Source organism: Cervus elaphus, chromosome 30 (genome assembly GCF_910594005.1).
Source record: "Cervus elaphus chromosome 30, mCerEla1.1, whole genome shotgun sequence".
Classification (NCBI taxonomy): domain Eukaryota; kingdom Metazoa; phylum Chordata; class Mammalia; order Artiodactyla; family Cervidae; genus Cervus; species Cervus elaphus.
The window spans coordinates 30,797,955-30,822,106 of record NC_057844.1 but is presented as its reverse complement, the minus strand read 5'-3'; the positions used below and the strand labels follow the sequence as shown (position 1 = coordinate 30,822,106).

At 38.9% G+C, this 24,152-nt stretch overlaps 1 protein-coding gene across 10 annotated transcripts in view; it reads right to left on the bottom strand.

Moving 5' to 3' along the window:
• KATNAL1 (katanin catalytic subunit A1 like 1) overlaps positions 1–24,152 on the bottom strand; it is a 57,729-nt gene that overhangs the window by 7,450 nt on the left and 26,127 nt on the right. For 8 of the 10 annotated variants that reach the window (XM_043891939.1, XM_043891941.1, XM_043891938.1 and 5 more), the window contains 6 exons: positions 17,651–17,819; positions 11,273–11,400; positions 10,779–10,884; positions 7,193–7,351; positions 6,341–6,467; positions 4,157–4,291 (listed from right to left, as the gene is read on the bottom strand). In XM_043891939.1, coding sequence (XP_043747874.1) covers positions 4,157–4,291; positions 6,341–6,467; positions 7,193–7,351; positions 10,779–10,884; positions 11,273–11,400; positions 17,651–17,819 — 824 coding nt within the window. Of the gene's footprint in view, positions 1–4,156; positions 4,292–6,340; positions 6,468–7,192; positions 7,352–10,778; positions 10,885–11,272; positions 11,401–17,650; positions 17,820–19,013; positions 19,441–23,337; positions 23,468–24,152 lie in introns of those variants that run through there. The other 2 variants (XM_043891943.1, XM_043891944.1) reach the window with 2 other exon arrangements.

The window sequence follows — 24,152 nt, the reverse complement described above, 5'->3', positions numbered from 1 at the left end:
GTATTACTGATCTAAATATAAGATGCAAATTCATAAGCATTTCAGAAGATAAAGCAGGAATCTATCCTAATGACCTCAGAGTAGGTATTCATAACACATAAAAGAAATTGATTACAAACAAAAAGACTAATAAACTGACCATATTAAAATCAGGAACTCCTGTTCATCAAAAGACACGGCTTATAAACTCAGTGAAAACATACAATCTACAGTTTGAGAAATACAACAGACTAAACAAAAAACTTATATCTAAAATAGTTAAAGAATTCCTACAAATCAATAAGAAAAAGTCGGACCACCTAATAGAAAAATGGGCAAAAAACTTGAACACATATATCACAAAACCCAAATGGCCAATCGATAAAGGAAAAGATGTTCAAATTCCTTAATAGCAAAGGAAAGACAAAGGAAACCACAATAAGCACTGGTACACATTTACAAGTCTGACAAGACTAGGCAATGGAGAAATGTCAACTACGGGAACTCTCATACGCTGCTGGGAGGAGTGTACACTAGAGCAACCATTTTGGAAGACAGACTGGATTTATCTACTGATGTTTCAGCCATGCTACACAACGCAGCAATTCGCTCCTAGGACGGAATGCTCCATCCTGGCCTGAGGAAACTTAGGCACTGGCACCATTATAGCATATAGAAGAATGTTCAGAGCAGCATAGCAGCCTAAAACTGGAAATAAGCATTAACATCCATCAAATAACATGATGGGTAATTGTGGTATGACCACATAATGGGACATTATGGGCTGAACTGTGTCCCTGCTAAATTCTTAAGTTGAAACTCTAGGCTCCAATGCAGTTGGTAGTGCTCCACACACAGCAGGTGGATGTTCGTGAATGAACATCACTTTGCTCTTTTAGTCCCAATACTAGAACATCATTGTGTTTGTAAATCAGAATGTTTTACTGTGGCCTGTCCTAAGAACTTAAAACACTGAGTTTAACCTAACGTGATCTTACAGAAATAAAACTCCCAACAGCCAACTTCAAGGAACTCTGGGGCATAAGCCTCCCCTACATGAGGGCCTGGTAGGACTGAAGCTCAGTAGGCAGCACGCTCTTCTCCTTCAGCGACCATGACGTGGGGAAAGTAACTTCTGACACTGGTTCTATCAGTGATTTGTTAGAAGATTCTAAGTAGGATTTATCATCTGTATAAAACCGAATTAATGATACTTAATAACGTTGTGAAAGTATTTAATGAGGGGTTAATGTGGTAACAACAGTATAAAGAACTGTCAACGCTACAGGACCAAGTTAATACACATTTGAAATTTAAATAAACACTGTTAGATGGATCACACACTTGTAGTAACAATTCTTCTCGAGTACCCAAGGCTGTCCAGCACCGCGGATAACCAGCATGTGCTCCGGGGCCGGGCACACATCCAGCTCTGCTGCCCTGGAAGGACACCTAACCCTCAGGGCTTCAGGCTCTCACGAGGAAAGGTGAGAAGAGAATCGACCTCACAAGCCTCGCGCCGTGAGCTAACACCTGAAAGGCGCAGCCCACAGGCAGCAGGCAGTAAGTGGTCATTGTCCCACCACCCCCAGTCAATCAACAAACAGGACTAGAGGGTGACAGAGAAAGCAGAGCCCTTCTATAAAGGACCAACTGGGAGATACAACACAGAGGAAACGGCCACGGGAGTGACGCCCACACAGGGAGAGGGGCCAGGGCAGAGAAGACCTCAAAGAACTGGTGTGTTCTCAATGACTCAGAAAAACCAATAAAATTTAAATAGAAAGGAAGAGAGAAAACACCCTGGGAAGTGAGAGCACTGTAAACCATGACATGGAAGTAGGAAGAAGCACGCGTGGAAAAAAATGTAAGTAGAAAAGTACAACAGAATACTAAGAAATGCAAACAGACACAAAGAGGAAAGATAAGGTACTGAAAAGAGAGCTTAAAAAAAATACTCTAACCCTGATGTGATAGGAACTAAGAATCATTTGGAGTCTAAGAGACTCTGTGATGCCCTGGTGGTTTAGGGAGGCGAGTCTAAAAGCCAAGCGTAACTAAATGAAGGTGCCGGAAAAAGGCGGTCTTCAGGCTGACAAGAGGTTGCTGCCGTCATTCAGATGCATCAAGTATTCAGTGCTCGGCCAAGCTCCACCCGAGCCTGTTGCCTGACTTCCTCCTTCTGTTGACCACGGAAGATGGTAGTCACCAAGATGGTGTGACAGCCTCTCATCCACATGCACTTCTACAACGTGGTGTGCATCCCCACCCACTGGTGGTCTCATTCTCCTCCACGTGAAAATGGGTGGGCTTGTAAATGCTTCTACCCAGGGTACAAAGAGGTGACACTACTTGACCTCCACGGCCAGGTCAAAAAAAACAGTGCACTGTCTACCTTTTCCAGTGGAACAGTCACACCTGGGGCCCTGAGCTACCATGTATGAAACGTGATCAGCTGAGGCCGCCATGCCTGAACAAGCCCAGGCCACATGGAATAACCCCAAGTAACACACAGAGGTGCTCCACCTGAGGCCCCAGGTGTCCGCCCCAGGTGGAGACACTCCAGATGAGTCAGGCTCCAGTGTGGAGTCACCTCCTCTGCTGACCTTCCAGCTGTGACCCCAGACATGAGGGGACACACACACAGTATCCCTGCGGTGCCCTATCCAAATTCCTGATCCACAGACTCTGTGAGCAAAACAAGACTGTTTGCAACGGCAAGAGTAACCCATCCACTGCCTTTCCTTGCCATCAAGTTCTAATTGCCTCTCAAACTTAAAGAAATCTGCATATTTCTTTATGTAAATTATATAACTTACAATATGTCTTTTTGGGTGGCTTTTCTTGTTTTATCTATTTTCATTCCTGTACTTCTTGCCTTTTCCAACTAAAAACGTCTTTTCATGGCATAGATTTTGTTCATAAAATGTCCTTCCATTTTTTTAACTTTCTAAATCTACTTTTCTTTCCATTCCTTTTACTCTAGATTTCTAAACCGTTCTTTCAGGCCTGTTGTCTTCCCACATTTTCTTTATAGTTCTGTCTCTTCCATACCCTTTACCCATCAGATTCTTCCACACCCTTCTATCCCACCAGACTATCCCACAATAGCTGTCTACTCATTTTCAAACAGCCATGCCTCTGTTTTCATCCTTCTCTATGGAAACTCAGTGAAAAATGCAACTTCCTCCATGAAGTCTCCCCTCAGCACCTCAGTCAGAATTTACTATTCTTCATTTCCACCCCAAAAGACTACGGGCAACCCCAGTATTATGTGTTCCCTGGTTTCACTGCAGTTAAACTGGGTAGGTGTATGGCCCCCTTCCAACCATACAGAATGCTCTAAGGACAAGGGTCACACATCTTTACATTGACACAATATCTAATAACAAATGTCCTGCAAACAGCAAAGAGCTAAATAACACTTGTGACATTAATTAACACAGATGAAAGAAGTTAGAAACAGTGGAGTTCTAATTATGAGTATTTGTTTGGGAGCCCTTTAGGAGAAAGCAATTTCTCCAGTTCTATGGTCATGAGCTACACATGTTCAGACTAGTAATGAGCAAAGAGAAGCACCTAAAAGTCATTACCCACGATGGACATAACCTTTTCATACAGGAAAATAAGTTCAGAAAAAAAATCTCAATAGTCAGCCAGGTCTATGTTCCCCAATATTTCAAAGAAAGCTGAATCTCTGCCTTCTTACCATCCACTTGTATCTTTCCCCCCAAGCTAAGCTTTCCTCAGCAGTTTATAAAATTCTGTCATCAATTATCTTTCTAATTATATATTTTCTGTCTCACAGGAGTACTGGGTAAGTACATCAAGGAGCTAAGCCAGGAGAGAGCACAGTATAAGCACACAAATATCAGCTATTACTATGCCTGGGTCTGGGGCCTCGGGAACACGGGTCACCTGTGAAGTGGGATCAACATTCCCTACCTAACAGGGTTGTATTAGTGTTAAATAAAATAAAGCATGTTCCATGGGGGAAAAAAATACCGCCGCCCTGAATGTAAGAAACTTCACTGTAGCCTCTGTCTCCATAAATAGCAAATTGGTTATTTATAAACTTCTATAAGTGAAATGCCAATGGAATGAAGACTTAGAGAAACAGAGAAAGGTAACAAGAAGTAAATGAAAGATCAAAATGGAGTAAAAGAAGGCATCATACCTGTTGGCAGAGGTATATATATCCTTTTTTCTAATCTCCTCCGCAATGCTTCATCAATGTCCCATGGGAAATTAGTGGCAGCCAATACCATGACCATTTTGGAAGGATCATCATTCTCTAAAGCTCCTCCGACTCCTATGGACAACAAGGGTAAAGAAGAGCATTTTTCTTACAGTCCCTTATTCTTTGATTCAACCAATACTTCTAAGCATCAGCTATAGGCTTGGTGGGAGGCTCAGGGACAAACATGATGTGGTCCTTCTCACCTGTGTGGTGTCAGAAACCAGACAGATCCACAGGTAAAGAAAAGAGACAGAAGACTTCCCATGGTCTATCGCAGAAGTCTAATCTGATAAGAAAATCTAATTTTTTTCTGTAATCTTTTCTGTGTGTTTTTCCTCTGCAAAGAGGAAGCAAGGGAGATTATGCTGTTTTACTACTTTATTTTTTTTTAATCAAGAATTTTTTAGTTATTACTCTCATTTGTTCTTCTCAAGAAAGGAGAACAGAATAGGGCTCACATTTATTTAATACTAGCATGCAATCATAATTTTGAGAGACATTATACTGCAATAATTTTGTCCTTATAATTTTAAGTGACTGAGAAAAAATAAACAAGAAATTTAAGAATGAATGTAATAATCAACTGCTACTGAAAATAACCATTCTTTTTACACAAAACCAAATATATGTACACAGGGTCTACCTTCTCAGAATTAAAATTCTAGAACAAAAAACTAGGTTTACAGAACGGAAACTCTGAAAATAAACAATAAACAAAAAAAATTATCAAAAACGCACAAACTTTATTGATATGAATTTTGAGTCTGATATAACAAAGTAGTAGATTCAAAACAACTTAATTCAATGGTATTTTCTTAACAAATTACTAAACTCCTATTTCAATCGTTATAAACAGTTAAGCTGTCCAACTAATGGTCACAAATACCCAGCAATAAAATTCAGCTAATACAAATAATTTTGTATTTGGTGATGTTTTTAAATGTTTTGTGTGTTTTCCTCCATATCCCTTCTTGCAAAAAAATACAACACAGACATTCCTTTCTTTTATACTTCAACAGACATAAAAATGGTAAACTCACTGAGGGAAGGGTCTCCTAGTACTGAATTATTTTATACCTCTTACACTGCCTGGCAATCATAGTCACATATCTCTAAAAAGTAGCTCTGGGTCCATTACTCTCTTCCTCCAATTGGCTCCCCAAAGCCTTTCCTTCTTAATCTGAAATAACTTCTACCAATACTTCAAAGCCCCTTGGCTATTCCCTTCTATGACTTCCTTTGTCCGGGTGGTACCCCTCCTATACTGGTTTTCACTACACTCAGAGTTTAGTTCTACTGCAGAACTAGCGATACAGTGTACTCGTCTATGAAGTGTCTGCTTCTCAACTAGAACAGTGGTTCTCAAACTTTTTGGTCTCAGAATCCTTTTTACACCTTTAAAGATTACTGAGCTCCAAAGAGTTTTTGTGTGTGTGGAGTATATCAATATTCAATACTTATTATTAAAAACTAATACTGAGACTTAAAAAATATTAATTCATTTTAACAATAAAAAATACATTATTTGTTAACATAATTAACATATTTTATGAAAAATAACTGTTTTTTTAAACCAAAAAAAATTAGTAAGTAGGAAGGCTCTTTTTTTTTTTTTTTTTTTTTTTTGCATTTCTGCAAATCTCTCTAATGTCGACTCAACGGAGAAGAGGTGGATTCTTATATCTGCTTCAGCTTTTTACCTACTGTGATATTCCACATGTCTTATACCCTCTGAAAGTCTCCACTGCTCTACTTACAAGAGAATGAGAGTGAAAAAAGTAAGTAACATCTTGATATTATTATGAAAACAGTTCAGCATCTGTGTACCTTTTAGGAGTTTTAAAGACCCCTGGAACCCTGGACCACATCTTTAAACAGTAAGCCCCTTGAAGGCCACGACATTCCTTTTCTTTGTAACCTCAGAACCTGAAACAGTACAAGTATGTAGCAGACGCCTTCTGAGTGCATGAAAAAATGAACAATTAGGTGGATGAACAAATGACTACAAATAAACTCCAGCGGCCATCTGGTCCATTCACTAAGAATTTCCAAAAAATCAATTTACACAAAATTCAAAAAGGAACTAGAATAGTTTTGAGGCAGTAATTAAGTATCAATTACCATCCATCTGAATGAGCAGCTCAGACTTGACTCTGCGACTTGCCTCATGTTCATCAGAGGTTCCTCTTCGACTGCAGATAGAATCTATCTCATCGATGAAGATCGTGGTCGGGGCATAAAACCTAGCCTTTGTGAAAATATTTGAAAGAAATCATTTAATGATCTCATAAAACAAACTGAATTTCTAAAATGCCATTTTCCTCCATCTAAAACAACAGTAAAAAAAGAGCAGAAATTTCTCACTGCTTTAATGCCATTCTTTGGTTACTGATATGTTAATCATATCAGAAAAAGGAAAATCCTAAAAATAAAAGATAAGTTATACAGTTGGTGAAGTCAGGTGACAGATACACGAGGATTCATGGTCCTATCTTTCTAATTCTGTGTTTGAAAACTTCCATAATACAAAACGCTCCTAAAGATAAATCATCAATGTATCCTCAAATATACATTCCTAAGTAACTATTGCAAATGTTTATGAAAAAGGAACAAACTTTAATAATAGATCAATTCCTAATTGGTTTTCAAAATATATATTAAAATAAACTTCTGCTCAATCAGCTTATTAGAGAATCAGAAATAGCCTCCAAACTACACACATTTCCCAAGTCTTTTCTACTCTCCCTGGATGAGATGCCACGGGGCTTCAATCTCAGAGAGGAATGCAAGCTAAAGACACAAGAGCCATTTCACAAAACTCACCACCCCATGTCTTACTAGTGTCAAGAACTCTGAAACTACAACCACACTTGACCTTTTTTAAAAAGATACCTAGGTGAATGGATCTAGGTTACAGGGATACCATGTGCCTACACAAACAGGACTCTGAAATCCAAACATATCATCACTCACCATTTCAAACAACAGACGAACCAACTTCTCAGATTCCCCTCTATATTTAGATGTCAGTGTGGAAGAGGAGACGTTGAAGAAGGTTGTGCCGCACTCAGTGGCCACGGCTTTAGCCAGCATGGTCTTACCAGTGCCTGGGGGCCCAACCATCAGCACTCCCTGAAATTTCAAAAGATGTATTAAGTGATTTATCAGATTAAAATGCTTTCTTATAAAATATCATCAGCTAATAATGTACATGAAACTCTTCCATCAAAAGAGAAGTTCAACTGTCACAGTAAAATCATGGTGCATGTGACACATTTCATTTTATAGAGAGAAAAAACTAAAATGACGAATCACTTCGCAGAATGTCTCAAAGGTATCAGAGGTACTGAGAGCTGGACTAACAATGGGCCTAGACAACAAGGAATCACCTGGGACATCTGGAGAGGACCTGGCAGAAGACAAACATGGATGGTCTTGGGCATAGCTTAAGACTTACTGCTCTGTTTAAGCAATGAAAATACATGACATTTTCTACCACATGGAGCAGAATTATATATCCTTTGCCCTCCTTAGGCACAAAACCTATCTTCCACAACACACAATATATACTTTCAATCAGAAATAAAGATCCATTTTTCAGCTTATAAGGTAGCTAAAATCTACTGGTGAGTCAAACAATCAAATTAGCTAGCATTTAAACTGTGCTGGACAGTTAACAGTTTACATAAAATACTGTTAGTAATGAAAAAGCCAAATATAACATAGACAAAAATCTAAATTTTAGTTATTTCTCACCTTTGAAAGCAAATAAATGGAAGTATTCTATAAAAATAAATCGAGGAGTACAAATTATTCAAGAACACTAATTTTCCAGTCCTGAAAACTAGAAGATTTTTAAATACTTACCATTTTCTTCTAATACTTTCAATGAGAGTTCAGATATATACTTAACACTACATTTTTTTGGCCTAATAGTTGGTGATCTTAAGATGAATTCTGAGCTATTTGTTAATAAGCTTTGGAGGAGTTAAACTTTGAAAACTACGTGCATAGCAAAGTTTCATAAACTCTAAATTCAGAAACTGTCCAAACCTGCTTCTAGCTATGAAATTTTGATACCCAGGACAATGAGGGGTCAGTAGGATTTAAAACACTAGTTTTATAAAAAATTTTTTTTGCTTTGCAAGAAACCTTTAACTACATGTGACACTGACATTTCAAAACCTGTAAAGACAACTAACGGCACAGGCACAGCTACAGGAAAGGCCCTGTTTCTCTTCCCACTGTCCTCTCAACGCCCTCAGCTCTCATGATGTCATTCACATGGCCACGACCAGGAGATGATTTCCAGTGTCAGCATCTGTGCACAAACATAGCTCACAGATACAGGACAGCATTCAAACACGTCACCCCCTCATGATGTTACTCCATCAACTGTCTCCTCTCTTTCCTGGATCTCCTCTTCTGTTTATTCGAAAAATGATATCCTTTACTTGACCCTACAAATCGTCTAATGATTATCTATCTCTCCCTTTCCCTTCCTGGCCAAGCTTCTTAAAGAAATGTTTTATGCTTACTGTTTCTTCATGAGCTACAGTCTGACTTCTGCCCCCACTGCTTCACAAAAAATACCAGACTGACTAACCCAATAGTCACTTTTTAACTCACAGCTTCTCTCTTCCCTCTGACCTTTGATGCTGCCAATACCCGTTCATTCCCTTCTCCCTGAAACTATTCCTCCCCAGGCTGGTTCTAGGACACAGGACTTGTCATGCTAGGGAGGATACACCTACCATTCCAGGTGTTTTAAAACCCCTTTAAACACCTATTTTTATGAAGGCCTTATTATTTCTTTTAAACATTGTTTTTAAAGTTATAATAAAGGGGGAAATTTATGGTACTGTTTCCTAAATTAGTAATCTCTATAACAAATAGATATCTATATCTAAAACAAATAGATAGATATCTATAACAAATAGATATTACAAGCACAAGCTGGAATCAAGATTGATGGGAGAAATACCAATAATCTTGGATATGCAGATGACACCACCCTTATGGCAGAAAGTGAAGAAGAACTAAAGAGCCTCTTGATGAAAGTGAAAGAGGAGAGTGAAAAAGTTGGCTTAAAGCTCAACATTCAGAAAACTAAGATCATGGCATCCGGTCCCATCACTTCATGGCAAATAGATGGGGAAACAGTGGAAACAGTGGCTGACTTTATATTTTGGGGGCTCCAAAATCACTGCAGATGGTGATTGCAGCCATGAAGTTAAAAGATGCTTATTCCTTGGAAGGAAAGTTATGACCAACCTAGATAGCACATAAAAGGAAAGACATTACTTTGCCGACAAAGGTCCGTCTAGTCAAAGCTCTGGGTTTTCCAGTAGTCATGTATGGATGTGAGAGTTGGACTATAAAGAAAGCTGAGCACTGAAGAATTGATGCTTTTGAACTGTGGTGATGGAGAAGACTCTTGAGAGTCCCTTGGACTGCAAGGAGATCCAACCAGTCCATCCTAAAGATCAGTCCTGAATATTCACTGGAAGGACTGATGCTGAAGCTGAAACTCCAATACTCTGGCCACCTGATGTGAAGAACTGACTTATCTGAAAAGACCCTGATGCTGGGAAAGACTGAAGGCAGGAGGATAAGGGGATGACCGAGGATGAGATGGTTGGATGGCATCACTGACTCAATGCACATGAGTTTGAGTAAACTCCGGGAGTTGGTGATGGAGAGGGAGGCCTGGAGTGCTGCAATCCATGGGGTCGCAGAGAGTCAGACATGACTCAGTGACTGAATTGAACTGATAACAAAGTCTATTTAAGTTGTGAGAGGCAATCAAAATGCCATGGTATAAACACACAATTTCTTCTCCTTTCTCCTTTTGGGCACAAACAAGGAGGAGGTATTGAGAACATAAAAGACCTTCCAGCTAGTCTAGAAGGGGCAAAGTAAGATCACGCTTTTATTTCATTCTGCCAGTCAGAGCAAAGCAAGACTCTGCCTATGGCTAAGACCAAAAACAGTTCAGGCAGCAGCTATTGGAAGGACTTTTTTAATACACTAGAATGAAAGCACTGAACTTAGGAGGTGCGAGTCCTGGCCAGGCTTTAGACTATAAAGCACAGGGCAAGCTAGAAAGATCTAAACATTCTCATTACCTCTGAGAATTTATACCTGGCCTAGATGAAGTGATCAAAATAATTAATTACCGAGAAACAGGTCAGCTTTTAAAAAGATATTTATTTGATCAAACACTTATTCTATGACTATGTACTAGTACTATTTAATTTGTTTGGTAACTTTCCATTTACAGAAACAAACACCAGGAAAATTCTTAAAACTCACCTCCAGCTCAGCGCCCTTGAGGGAAGTGACTCTAAAGATGACAGCATCAACACTCCCGACCCCTCTCCTGCCAGGCAGAGGCAGCATCTCAACCACAAATCCTCATCCAGGTACCCGAGGTACACACCAGCCTCCCCCAACCTTTACAGACCATGCTAATAAGTGCATAAGGAAACTACAACGCTGGCTTTCTTTATCATGCAAGCTGCAGTTTTATGCCTGTATTATTTTAATAAATTCTCACCTTCCACGGCCTTCTAATCCCTTTGAAAAAGTCAGGCATCCACATGGGAAGGACGACAGCTTCCCTCAGCAACTTCTTAGCTTCTTCCAGATCTGCTATGTCATCCCTTTGGAAGAACAGTCACGTTACAGGCTTATTCGGGGTCACCTTTGATTTATAGTCAATAGCAGCTCTTTGAATTGTTTTTCACTTAGGAAATTATTCTTATAGGAAGAACAGTATTCTAATTTTTACTGTATAAAATGATCAGTGAAAACATACTACAGTTATAAATCAGGACATTATTCAATTAGCAACCTTTGTTGGTTACATCAACATCAAATTAACATGAAAATGTCTTGGCTGTATTCTGAAAGAACAACTGTTCTGCCAAGTCTGCACACTCATATTACGGGTGAAGTCATAATCAGGAGGTGAAGGATAGCAAGACAAGACACACGAAGCCAACCTACAGCCTTCTCCGCAGCTGTGATTCAAGAACCTAACAGACTCACCAGTGAACGCTTGGGTTCCTGGAGACGATGTCTCTCTCAAGGGCTTCTACTAGGTCCTTATCATATGCGGCACCATCAAATTTTGGAATTTCACCATCACTTGTACCATCTTGCATATTTTTCCTTCCCTGGGGACAGGTGTAGAAAAAAAAAATCAATAACAAGATAGTTTTAATAAACATCATTAAGCTTTCAAAATACTGCAGTGGAACTATTTTAAATGGCTTATTTTTTTTTTAATAGTGTTTTCTAATTACCCCCAAGGCCATCCTCCCCTATCTAATTCATCAGCAATAGACGAACTGGCCAACCTTAGGAGACACTACATTCTTGAGGGGAGAAGTGCACATTAACACTAAACAATATCTCTTGATATCTCTAAATTTGGGATTGCTAGGGATTTCTGCCACTACTAGAAAATATTTCAAGCGTTAATACAGAGGAAGAAAAAACCGACTTACTGAAAACCTACTGCACAGCAAGAAGTCTCAAACATATTATCTCGTTTAGTACAACAACCCTAAAGGTAAGGTTGTATTATTACCCTGTTTTTACAGATAAAGAACTGGGACTCAGAAAGTTAATTAAGTTCACAATTATTAAATGTCTGAGGATAGATTTTAACTCAGATCTTCCTGACTCCCCAAACTCACGCTTTTTCACAACATCAGACCACCTCATGCCTGTCTGGGTCATTTTAAAGCTTAAAAGCAGGTTATAGAGGCAGGAAGGGATCAATTAGGAAGATGAGGTTAAAATATACACACTACTATATATAAAATAGGTAACCAACAAGGACCTACTAGCACAGGGAACGATACTCAGTATTTTATAATAACCTATAAGGAAAAAGACTGAAAAAATATATATATATATATATCCAAACCTGAATCACTGCTCCGTACCCCTGAAACACATTATACATCAAATATATTTCATTAAAAAAAAAAAAGAGTAGGTTACATATGGTAGAACTATTACATCCTCCTAAGCATCTAAGAGGCTGCAGATGAGGAAAGACTTGTGACGTTGAACTGCAGCTTACAAAGCTTTTTCCCACTCAGTGTAAGTACACACTTAGGGTTCAGGGTTTCTTCCTAGTAAGGTCCTTGGACCACATCATAAAGTCACTATAATGACAAAGATAAAAGGATCTTTTAAAATAGTATCATTAGGGTCATTAAAGCAGTACACTTTACCCCAAATTCTTTATTTAATAACACACTATCTTGGAAGAAGAAAAAAAAAGAATTACATGCTATGGTTTCTATGGGGTTCTGCCAACATTTACTCAGCTCTGAAGAGCTTTAAATGAGACGTGCCCAGCTGCCAGGAACAGTTCAACCACTAGAACTACTTTAGCAGAGCCAAGCACCTCCCCAGAGCTTCAGCCCCACAGTTACTGTTAAGGCAAAAATGAAGGAAAAATGGTCCAAACACTGATCAATTTCCTAAGCTTCAATATGAAGAGAGAGAACAGGATGAACCTCACCTACCACACTCCATCTGAAATAAACCATAAACTAGACCCTAAGTGCAGAGAGAACTAAATCGCTCCCTGTGGGCTGACGCTCCAGTTCTTTAAGCCACTGGTTAAATGACCAAACAGTACTCTGGTAATTTGACTCCAGAATGAATAATTTACTGTCTCTGGTTAGCATGGTATGAAACTGAATTTTCAGGAAGATTCTTGTACTTCAGATGACAGATCCCAATACTGACAACTTAAAAGGAGTAAATTTCTGGCGTGCCTATGCAACAAAGATAACGTCAACAAATTTAAAATAAGCTCAGCCTAGAATCATATTTTATAATAAAGATGGGCCAAGGATAGTCACACTCAAACAGATCACTGCAAACACTCTGTTATCGTTTTTAAAACTCTTCTAAAAATAAATCAACCAGAGAATGCAACAGAAACTGATATATCTGGGATTTAACAAGCTTTGATACGACATTGTAATTGGAGACTTAACAAAAAAAAATATTAAAAAATATAGGCAGAGAGTCATTTTAATACGAATATCCAAGTGGTGGGGAGGATTTGATAAACACTATCAAGGGAAAGTAAAAGGTATACACTTGTCCGGAAGCAACAGGAATCATAGGATTTTAAGAAAAATAAATATATGACTATCTATGTCCAAGACATTCTATTGTGCCTTCAGCGTAAGATCAGTGCATGAAAATAAGATTATCTGCTGGACTACTGGCAGGAAGTTAACAAGTAAACCCCAAACACACACAAACTATGAAGTGCTGTGAAAAAACCGAGTGGTCAGTATAGTTAAAAGGTACCACGCAAAAAGGAGAGGCTGGAGGGGGCCTCCCCTGGCAGTCCACTAGTTAAGACTCCTACATTCCACTGAAGGGGGCACAGGTTTGATCCCTGGTTGGGGAACTAAGATCTTGAATGCTGTGCAGTGTGGCCAAAAATAATAATAATAATAATAAGAATAGGTTGGGAAGATGGTCAGAAGTCAGCACACTGGGCCCTCTAGCCCATGGGGAGAGGTTTAGATTTTATTCTAAGCAAATGGGGAAATTTTTGAAACTTGCTAAGAAGGGCAATGACAGAATCTGATTTACATGTTAAAATGACCCTTGTAGTTGCTATATGGGAAAAAGGGTGGGGTGGAGAAAGAAGGAAAAGCAGGGAAATAAAAGCCTGTAGCAGCAAAGTCAAGGATCTCAATTCACAGAAGATACGTGGGTAGAAAGTCAGTCAAACCACTTGCCCTCCCACCCAAAGTTTCTCAATAGTACAGATGAGACCTGAATACAAAGTAAGTACTCCAAAGAAGATTCTAGATCTTTTTCAACTCAAAATGGTGAGGTGACTAAAAAGCAAAACTAGGAAACTAAAAATAAATAATCTATTTGGTGATACTGGGAGATCAACAAAATGGGTGACAACTATCCTTCTTAACAAACAGATCAATTAAAATAGGAAATATCAAATATGAGTGAAAAGCTGTGGTTTCAGTTAACCCACTAGATTAACTGCAACCAGAAGAGTGGTTCTCTTTGGGAAAGCAGTAAGTGGCAGAGATCAGAAGGGATCATGAGTATGGCTTCTGAGGAGCTCAATGTTCTATTTTTGACCCCTGAGCGATAGTCACACGGATTACATGGTAGTTACAGAGGTTGCATGCAATCAGTCCAAGTTGACTCTTACTGGTTTGTAAGAGCCAGTTATCAAATTTTCAGGAATTTTTCAAGCCAACTGTGAAAAACAGCCATTAGTAAAAATTATACAAACTTAGAATAAATTATACTAAAAACAGAAGAAGTAATTACTCGAAACTCCTCACTGCCAACTATTGAACTATCACTGACGTACTAGTACTGCGTCTACGCTGCAGAATGGCAGGCTGCTACTCATGTCAACTCTGAGTTCAGTGATCTCGTGTTGGTAGCCTGGAACCAGTCATAGTGGAAGTGTTTATACCATAGAAACCAGCAAATACTACAAAGTGGGGACTTGATTTCTTGTTCTGTTAACTGTCTAGACTTAAACTAATGGGAGAAACATTAAACTAAAGAGTGTGTCATTTCTATAGTTTTTACGATGTAAATAGCACAAAAAATTAAGGAAATAAGTTTTCAGTATTTGAAAACCATGATATGATTCATCAAAGTTGTTCAAGTGATTGATGGAGGAGTGAAGTTCTGACATATGTTTCTGTTGTCTCATTTTCAACTGACTCACTAATAAAAACAAAGTATCAACCAAATCCTGTCAGAACTACATTCCTAAACATCTGTCAACTGCAACCAAAGGTACCTACAGATGCGAGAGTTAAGTAAGCAAAAAGCAGCAAAGGCATCTCATGAGGGTCCATGGGCCCTATAAAAGTTTACAATAAACAGTCTTACCTATTTTATTATTTGTAAATTATATGTTGTACATCCTTTATTATCAGATTTATAATAAACTTGTGTGACTATGTATGCATACTTGCATATATATGACCTTTTTTTTCCAAAAAACTAGTTATGAGACATTTACCAGTACACTACTAGTTAGATGATCATCATTCATCAAATACTACCCTTATAATCTATATAGTTTTCTTCAATAAAGAGATTTTTTAGATCATTGTTCATTTGTATAACTACCGATCCACATTTCTCAAAAGAATACTTCAACCCAGTTTATATCTCTCCCTATCAGACATTCCTAGACTTAAGCAAGAGGAAGAAAATATTCAAAAAATGGCCATTTGCTAGTAAGTAATTCAATCAATTACTTCAATCAATTACCAGATAACCATGATGGTGTGATCACTCACCTAATCAGACATCCTGGAGTGCGAAATCAAGGGGACCTTAGGAAGCATCACTACCAACAAAGCTAGTGGAGGTGACGAAATTCCAGTTAAGCTATTTCAAATCCTAAAAGATGATGCTGTGAAAGTGCTGCACTCAACATGCCAGCAAATTTGGAAAACTCAGCAGTGGCCACAGGACTGGAAAAGGTCAGTTTTCATTCCAATCCCAAAGAAAGGCAATGCTAAAGACTGTTCAAACTACCACACAATTGTACTCATCTCACACTAGCAAAGTAATGAAAATTCTCCAAGCTAGGCTTCAATAGTACATGAACTGAGAACTTCCAGATGTTCAAGCTGGATTTAGAAAAGGCAGAGGAACCAGAAATCAAATTGCCAACATTCGCTGGATCGCAGAAAAAGCAAGAGAGTTCCAGAAAAACATCTACTTCTGCTTTATTGACTATGCTAAAGCCTTTGTCTATGTGGACCATGACAAATTGTGGAAAATTCTTAAAGAGACGGGAATATGAGACCACATTATCTGCCTCATGAGAAATCTGTATGCAGGTCAAGAAGCAACAGTTAGAACTGGACATAGAACAATGGACTGGTTCCAAATTGGGAAAGGAATATGTCAAGGCTATATATTGTCATCCTGCTTATTTAACTTATATGCAGAGTACATCATGCAAAATGCCAGGCTGGATGAAGCACAAGCTGGAATCAAGATTGCTGGGAGAAATCTCAATAACTTCAGATATGCAGTTGACACCACCCTTATAGCAGAAAGCAAAGAGGAATTAAAGAGCCTCTGGATAAAAGTGAAAGAGGGGAGTGCAAAGCTGGCTTAAAACTCAATATTTAAAAAACTAAGATCATGGCATTTGGTCCCATCACTTCATGGCAAATAGATGGGGAAACAATGGAAACAGTGACGGACTTTATTTTCTTGGGCTCCAAAATCACTGCAGATGGTGACTGCAGCCATGAAATTAAAAGACGTTTGCTCCTTGAAAGAAAAGCTATGACAAACCTAGGCAGCATATTAAAAAGCAGAGACATTACTTTACCAACAAAGGTCGGTCTAGTCAAAGCTACAGTTTTTCCAATAGTCATGTATGGATGTAATAGTTGGATCATAAAGAAAGCTGAGCGCCAAAGAATTGATGTTTTTGAACTGTGGTGTTAGAGAAGACTCTTGAAAGTCCCTTAGACTGCAAGGATATCAAACCAGTCAATCCTAGAGGAAATCAGTCCTGAATATTCATTGGAAGGACTGATGCTGAAGCTGAAGCTCCAATATTTTGACCACCTGATGTGAAGAACTGACTCACTGGAAAAGACCCTGATGCTGAGAAAGACTGAAGGCAGGAGGTGAACGGGATGACAGAGGATGAGATGGTTGGATGGCATCACCAACTTGATGGACATGAGTTTGAGCAAGCTCCAGGAGTTGGTGATGGACAGGGAAGCCTGGCGTGCTGCAGTCCATGAGGTCACAGAGTTGGACACAACTGAGCAACTGAACTGAACTGAAGCACAGCACAGAATCTCTACCCAGAATTATGTTTATTCACCAATCAATTTCCCAGATAAATGTATATAATAAAGGAAATTTTCTCATGAAAGAAAAAAAAATCTTGTTCTACTCAAAAATTTCCAGATAAATCTAAATTTTAAAAATCTGTATCAGTAATAAACTGTATCCACTGTCTTATTCTGTGAAGACTATATATACATCTATTTCCTTATAAATCTTTCCCCTAGTTATGTTTAATTTATTGTTCATTTTACTTCAGAATACTAGCTAAAATATTTTTTTAAGTTTTAAAACTTTATTTTGAATATTTCTACAAAAGCTCCATTTTACTTACGATTTGTACACACAAATTTGTGTGTGTGTTTATTTAATACATCTCTGAGTTTACTGGCACTGCAAAATGGCCTTCAAAATGCAAAGACCACGTAAGTTTTTAATTCAGAGTTCTTTTTTAAATCTCTTCCATGTCAAAACCAGAGTCCTCTGAAAAGCCTACAAAAATTACAATATGCACCAAGGTCATGGGCTTAAAGTGAATGAGTCAGGAAGAGGGAGGCTTGCCTTGTCATCTCTCCCTCTGGCTCTGCAGTCCTTGTCCCGGCTGGTGGAGGGCTTTTCGCTCTTAGATATGGGATGTGCTCGGCCTACGGGTCCCCGGGCACCGCCTCCTGGCATCTCTTTCCTCAGAGGTCTTACTTCTCGATTGGGACGCCTTATCTGAGGTGGAGCTCTAACCAAAAAAAAAAATAAATAAATAAAATTAAAATTAATCAAAGGCAAAAATACTTCAATACTACCTCAGTTAATAAAACTATTAAATCAATTAGCCCACAAAGTCAATTTTTCCCCTTTTGCCAATTCATGGTCACAACTATTAGGTCAGTTTTTGAAAGTACTTTTCTGTAAAAAATCCTGGTTGATACAAATATCAAATACATATAAATGATACATATAACAGCAATTACTTTGTCAAAGTAACAATTAATCACCAATAGAGGGCAATACAGACTACTCCCATATAATAATACTGTAATAGAATATCAGTTCCTTATTCATTACTGTCCTAAACCAAATAAGTAACTTTAAAAAAAAAGTATTAAAAGCTGAAAAGACAAGAATTGAAAATATGTCTATCTGCATAGCTTACTAGTTTATCCTTTACAACCAAAATTATTTTCTCTGCTTCTGTATTGGAAAAACCAGCATTTTATTCATCAAATTACAAATAGCAAGGCTTAATGAAACCTTAATTTAGGTGTATCTAAAATTCATGCTTTGACGGTGTCAAAAATCAAGAATCATTCAAATCATACAGGCCCCCAAACGTGAATCAAGAATTCTGACAACTACATGCGGCAAAAGACACTAATTCTATTTATGGTGGTGACCACTTCACAATACATACAGATACTGAATCGTGACGCTGTGCACTTGAAACCAACGTAGTATGTCAATTACACGGCAATTTTAAAAAAGAATTCTGATAAACATATAAATATAACTATGTTGACAAAGTGGCACACTCTGTCTCATGTAATGTGAAATGAGTCTTCTTCAAACAGTAAAGTCAGAGGGCTCCTCAGCACAGTACTTACTTGCCCCTCTCTGGGTGCTGGCTGAGACACTGTCACTTTGTGTCTGATTTCCTGAGCTGTCTCTGCCTGTTTTCTACCTTTACTCTCTCTACAGTTCCACCTGTATTTGTAGCCCCTCACATCCCATATGTATATCCCTTTCTCCACCCACATGCCAAATCTATCATTATCTCTTTTCCAGCTTCTTGCTTTTAATTCATCTAACTCATCATGGAAGTTTCTCTCTCTGCTATCAGGGAAGGCTCACATGTGTACAACTCAATAAACCCAGGAAAATGGATGACAAGCCAGGAAGGCTGCAAACTCAAGGTGAAAAATGGGTAACATACCGTGGCATCTTCAGACCACTGGAATCAGACCACCGCGTGAAACTGTTACGGATGAGAAAGCCTGGTGGAAAATGTGTGTCTACCTACTAGGGTACCACACACTGACATGGGAGTCCTTGGAATTCAGTCCAATTAAACAATTATGTACTGAACACCCAGACACCCATTAGGAGGCAGATAGTTCTCGGAGGAGACAAAGATGAAAGAGCAATCTTGTGGGGGAAAAAATCCACAGGAAAGGAATTCAAAAATCATGTAGAGTGAAATGGTTATACGACATTTTCAAATTTAAAGGCATTACTACGTTTTTGGTTCTAGAGCATTATTAGCCTTTTAAGTATTCTGACTGCCAGTAAGATTAAAAAAAATGTGATGAGACTGGCAAAGAATAAAAAAAAAAGAAAAATGTTACACTGCTCTGTTCCTAGTATTTCATTGCAACCATTATTTTTTGACTGAACTCCCTTTTTGATGAAGAGGTATCAAGTAGGCGAGCAGAACCTTATTATTCTACATATATATAAATAAAACAGTAAATATATATATAACGGTAAATAAATATATATATATGTAACAGTAAATGCATATCTGCATATATATAAATGTCTCTCCTGAATCAGATTCGTGGCCAAAGACAATCAAATGCAACCAACAACCTCCTTACGCAGAACACACTTGAAGTGTGTTTGCCTTCTGCCAGCAGCTGTGCCTGCTATTTAAGTAGTCCGTCATTGTTTGTGGTCCTGCTCTTCCGAGGCACAGCCAGCCTGAGGCTTTCGCTGGCAAACAGCAAGCCCGTCCTTCACAGCTGCGCAACAGGCTGCCGCACGGCTGCTGGGCTGGCCCGGCTGGGCCTCTGTGAGGAGGGGAGAACTGCAGTGAATCCTCAAACAGCTCTTCTGCCTCCTCAGCTTGTGCCTTCCCACCTCGGCTGGCTACTTAGCAGTCTTGGAGGAGTCCTGCTGTAGTGCATTTTGCACACACATCCAGGTCAGTACAGCTGTGCTGCGAGAGGAATTATTTCAAAGCTCGTACACAGGCGGCACTCCAAGAGTGCTGCTGCCGACCTTGTCCTGCCGCTCAATATTCTGACAAGCTCATCCCCGGCCTGTGTGAAACTGCTCAAAGAAGCCAGACACGCCACTGGTGGCCAGTCCAGAGTGGCACAGAGAGCCTGCCTGTGCTCCGCAGGTCTTCGGTTCCGACTCACTGCAGTTTGAAACTACACTTGAAACAGACTCTGTCAGCTTCCCGAAGGACACCCCTGATTCTGTCTGTACTTACTCCTCCATCAGCGCATCACTGCACAGTGTCACGCTTCAATTAAGGACTCAGTGACAGCTTCCAGGCTGTAAACAGTAAGGCTCAAGGCTGGTTTTACTGGTCTCTTTTTTAAAAAAGACTTTATTACTAGGGCTGCACTGCATAATCAGAGCTTCCCTGGTGGCTCAATGGTAATGAATCCACTTGCCAATGCAGAAGATTCAGGAGACAAGGGTTTGATCCCTGGGTTGGGAAGATCCCCTGGAGAAGGAAATGGCAACCCACTCCAGTATTTTTGCCTGGAGAATCCAAAGGACAGAGCAACCTGGTAGGCTACAGTCCGTGGGGTCACAGTCAGACAGACACGACTGAGCGACTCAACCCCCACCTGCCACAGTGTCATCAACCTCTGCCCCAACAGTCAAACCCAGGCTGACACCCTCCTAGCTTACAGCATTTCAAATCAGAGAAGCACTGGCAATCTGCAGAGAAACAAGCAGCATGTCTACACGGAGCTCAGCTCTCCCATGGGAGGATATCTCCTTGTAGGAATGGGAAGAAGGGTGCCTTATTCTATCATGTGCAAACAACCCTGATTTCCTTCAAAAGTCAATTCCTCCTGTCTAAGCAAAATTAATCATCAATGTTGTATGTAAACGTTCCTATCTGGGAGTGGTGGCACTGCTGATCGGTAAACACCATGAAATAACCCAAAGGTCCAGAATCAGAACAGATGCATGAATCATCATACACATAATGGAATACTATATACACGTGAACATAAATCATAGCCATGTGCAATAACAACAGATCAATCTCAGGACCATAATGCTGGGTGAAAAAGTAAGGTAAAAGAACAGACAGTAGGATTCCAAGAAAAGCAAGATACTGTTTGGAAATAAAAACAAATACCTGAACCTTTGATGAATGCAAGACACTACACTACATAATATAAAAGGCTTTTGTATATTGGGTTAAGTTTTCCCTCATTATCTAACGAGCAAATCAATCCCATTCAGAACCCAAGGAGAACCGCAAGCCAGGCTGATATGAGTAGTTCTGTGTCCTCAAGGCTGTTTCTTGTGAGGAAAATCTCTTCAGAGCTCTGCTTCGATTTTTTTAAATATTCACCTTACTAAAGTTAAAAATGTAAAAAATTCAGTAAGTCCTTAAAGTTTGTGGATTTGTTTACAAATCTTTTTCTATGCATAAAAGGAGCAGATTTTAGAAGTCACTTTTAAGAGGCTCCTGAATAATCTTGAAGCCATTTAAAACCTGGCTAATTAAATGTCACTAAAAATTTTAACCTACAATTATAAATGTAATATATTTCACAATCTTCTTAGTTCTTCAATTATGTTTCTTAACAAAGCACAGCTTATATATACATACTTTCATAAACTTAGTAACTTAAACTTACAAATGAAGCCTCAAATTCTCCTAAACGTTCCGCCAAAGTACTTAACACAAATTTTTATGTAAAAATCACAGATTTAAATTATTCCACAATACATCTGATTGGAATTGCATGCTTATCACTCTCAATAGCCATATTTTCTTAAATTATAGGTACATAAAAATAATAAACATGTACATATCTCCTAACAAAAAAATACTACTATAACAATTTTGATTCTTTTAAGACATTTTTGTTCTTCATTCTAATGACACTGGAATTGAAAGATGCTTACCCAATACAGAAGATAATTATTGCTCTAGTTAACCAAGATGACATTTAGCCAGAAACTTAAAATGTATGAGATCTGGGGCTGCAGACACATTTCTCACACCAAATATTATACAATCCCATTTAACTATCATCGGGGCTGCCCTCTTAGCATTTTGATGTCACCCACAACTAGGAATTTCAGCAAGGACAGTGACTAAATTCTTGTCAGAGACTCTGATGGGATGCACTAGGCCTCATTCAAAGAGCTACTAAGCCAGTCATTCTATCACTTCTAAGATAGTGTGGGAAAGGGGATGATAACATCACTGATTATTTAGTCTAATGGTAGGATGCCACCACTCCCAGGCAGGGTGATAATTTATTAATTTTACTTTGCTCTTCTTTGGGTCTAAAGACTGGCCCTTGCCTTTTCTATTTAACTCTAAAGAACTTTGAACTTAAAAAACTTAAAATACCTTTCTTCTGCCTAACTCTAAAGACCCTAAAACTAGATGACAACAGCACTGCTTCAGGATATAGAAACAGTGTATAGAGACAGGCCACAGAAATCTACACAACTTTTACAGATTATATTAAAATACTATCACGTTGAATTTTAAATGTCTCACAGTTCTTTGTCCATAGTCAAGTTCTGAAATTATTCTACTGATTTGCAAAACATGGGAATACAAAAAAATATGAATAATCACTGCACTCAAGAAGCTTATAGTTTAGCTAAAAATATATACATATTTTATGTATTGTATTGGACATCCCTTTTCTATCCACATATAAATCCTACAACTAAAGTCTTGCTGAAGAAGATTTCCCAATTAAACTATAAACAAGAGTCCTCAAAAACAATAAAGTGGAGGGTAAGGCCCTCAAGAACTTAAGTATATAGATATAGTTTATTGCTAATGAATTGAATTTTCTTTTAGTTGTTTTTTCCTGTAACATTAAAAAAAAAGATAGGTATTCTGAATAAAATGTGACAAATATCCTCTTTATACATAGGTGATCTTTCCAGAAGATAAAGAGAAATACAAAACAGCCAAAAGATAAATAAAATATAGCTGATGGCATTGTGGTTCTTGAAGGTTCCAGGTCTCTGCCACCTCAGGGCTTGAGACTTTAACGAGCACATAGTGAGGCCTGAGAGAGGCCTGAGGCCTGCACTGCCGAAGATGACCAGAGACTAGCACGTGAAGCCAGGACTCTCAAAGGGCACATTTAAAGGTGCACACGGAGGAAATAAGTACGTCTGTCCAGCCCAGCTTATACTCTCTCTGTGTGCAGTAAGCACAAGTCTCCCCTAGAAATAGTAACCAGGGGTCTGCGCACATGAGATTTGGGATTTAGTTTCACACTCACTTAAGCCAAGAAATTTACCTAAAAGTGGTCCAGGCAGGTGACATCCCTAAGGCAGCTGGCTGGGGCCAACACAGACCCTCCAAGAAGCGACATTCCTCTAAACAAGCCACTCGTCAGAAGGGCTCAGATCTCGAAGGGACACTCTCAACTTGACCACAAACAAGAGCCATCAGAAATAACAAAAAAGATAAGGTACTAAATAACTTCTAACAACAGAACTATTAGTTATGAACTATAAAATGGCTAAAAGCATAAAAAAGAAAAAGAAGCATCATTCTTAAGTAGTGTTAAATAAAAATAAATCCACAGTTAGATAATCTGTAGTGAGACTACTTAACACCAAGACAAAAAATAAAATCATAAAAACAATGAGAGAGAAAACAGAAGGTATCTATCAGTACAAACACCAGTGTGAGTGCTCATGCAAGCCAGCAGGCAAAAATCCCGCCATCACTAACATCTCATCTGCAAAGCAGGGTGAACAGGCTGGGGCTGAAGTGAACAAATCAAGAGCACAGGCCAGCACCAGCGAACGACGAGAGGACGGAAGAGAAGCAGAAAAGGCCAGATCCCGGGGGCGGGGGCGGGGGCCAAGAAGGAAAAGCGAAGACAGCAGCGTTGGAGAAGCCAACAGAAGAGGAGCACTCCAGAGAAGAGAGGTGGTGAACACAAGCAACTGCTAACAAATGTAAACACCGTAACTCTTGAGAACCTGGCATTCCATTTTACATTAGGAAGCTATCTTTTAAGAATTCAGTCCCAATGCTGCAATGAACAGAGATCTAGGACCCCTACTTCTTAGGGAACAAGAAGCAGTGAAAGGCAACAGAGGG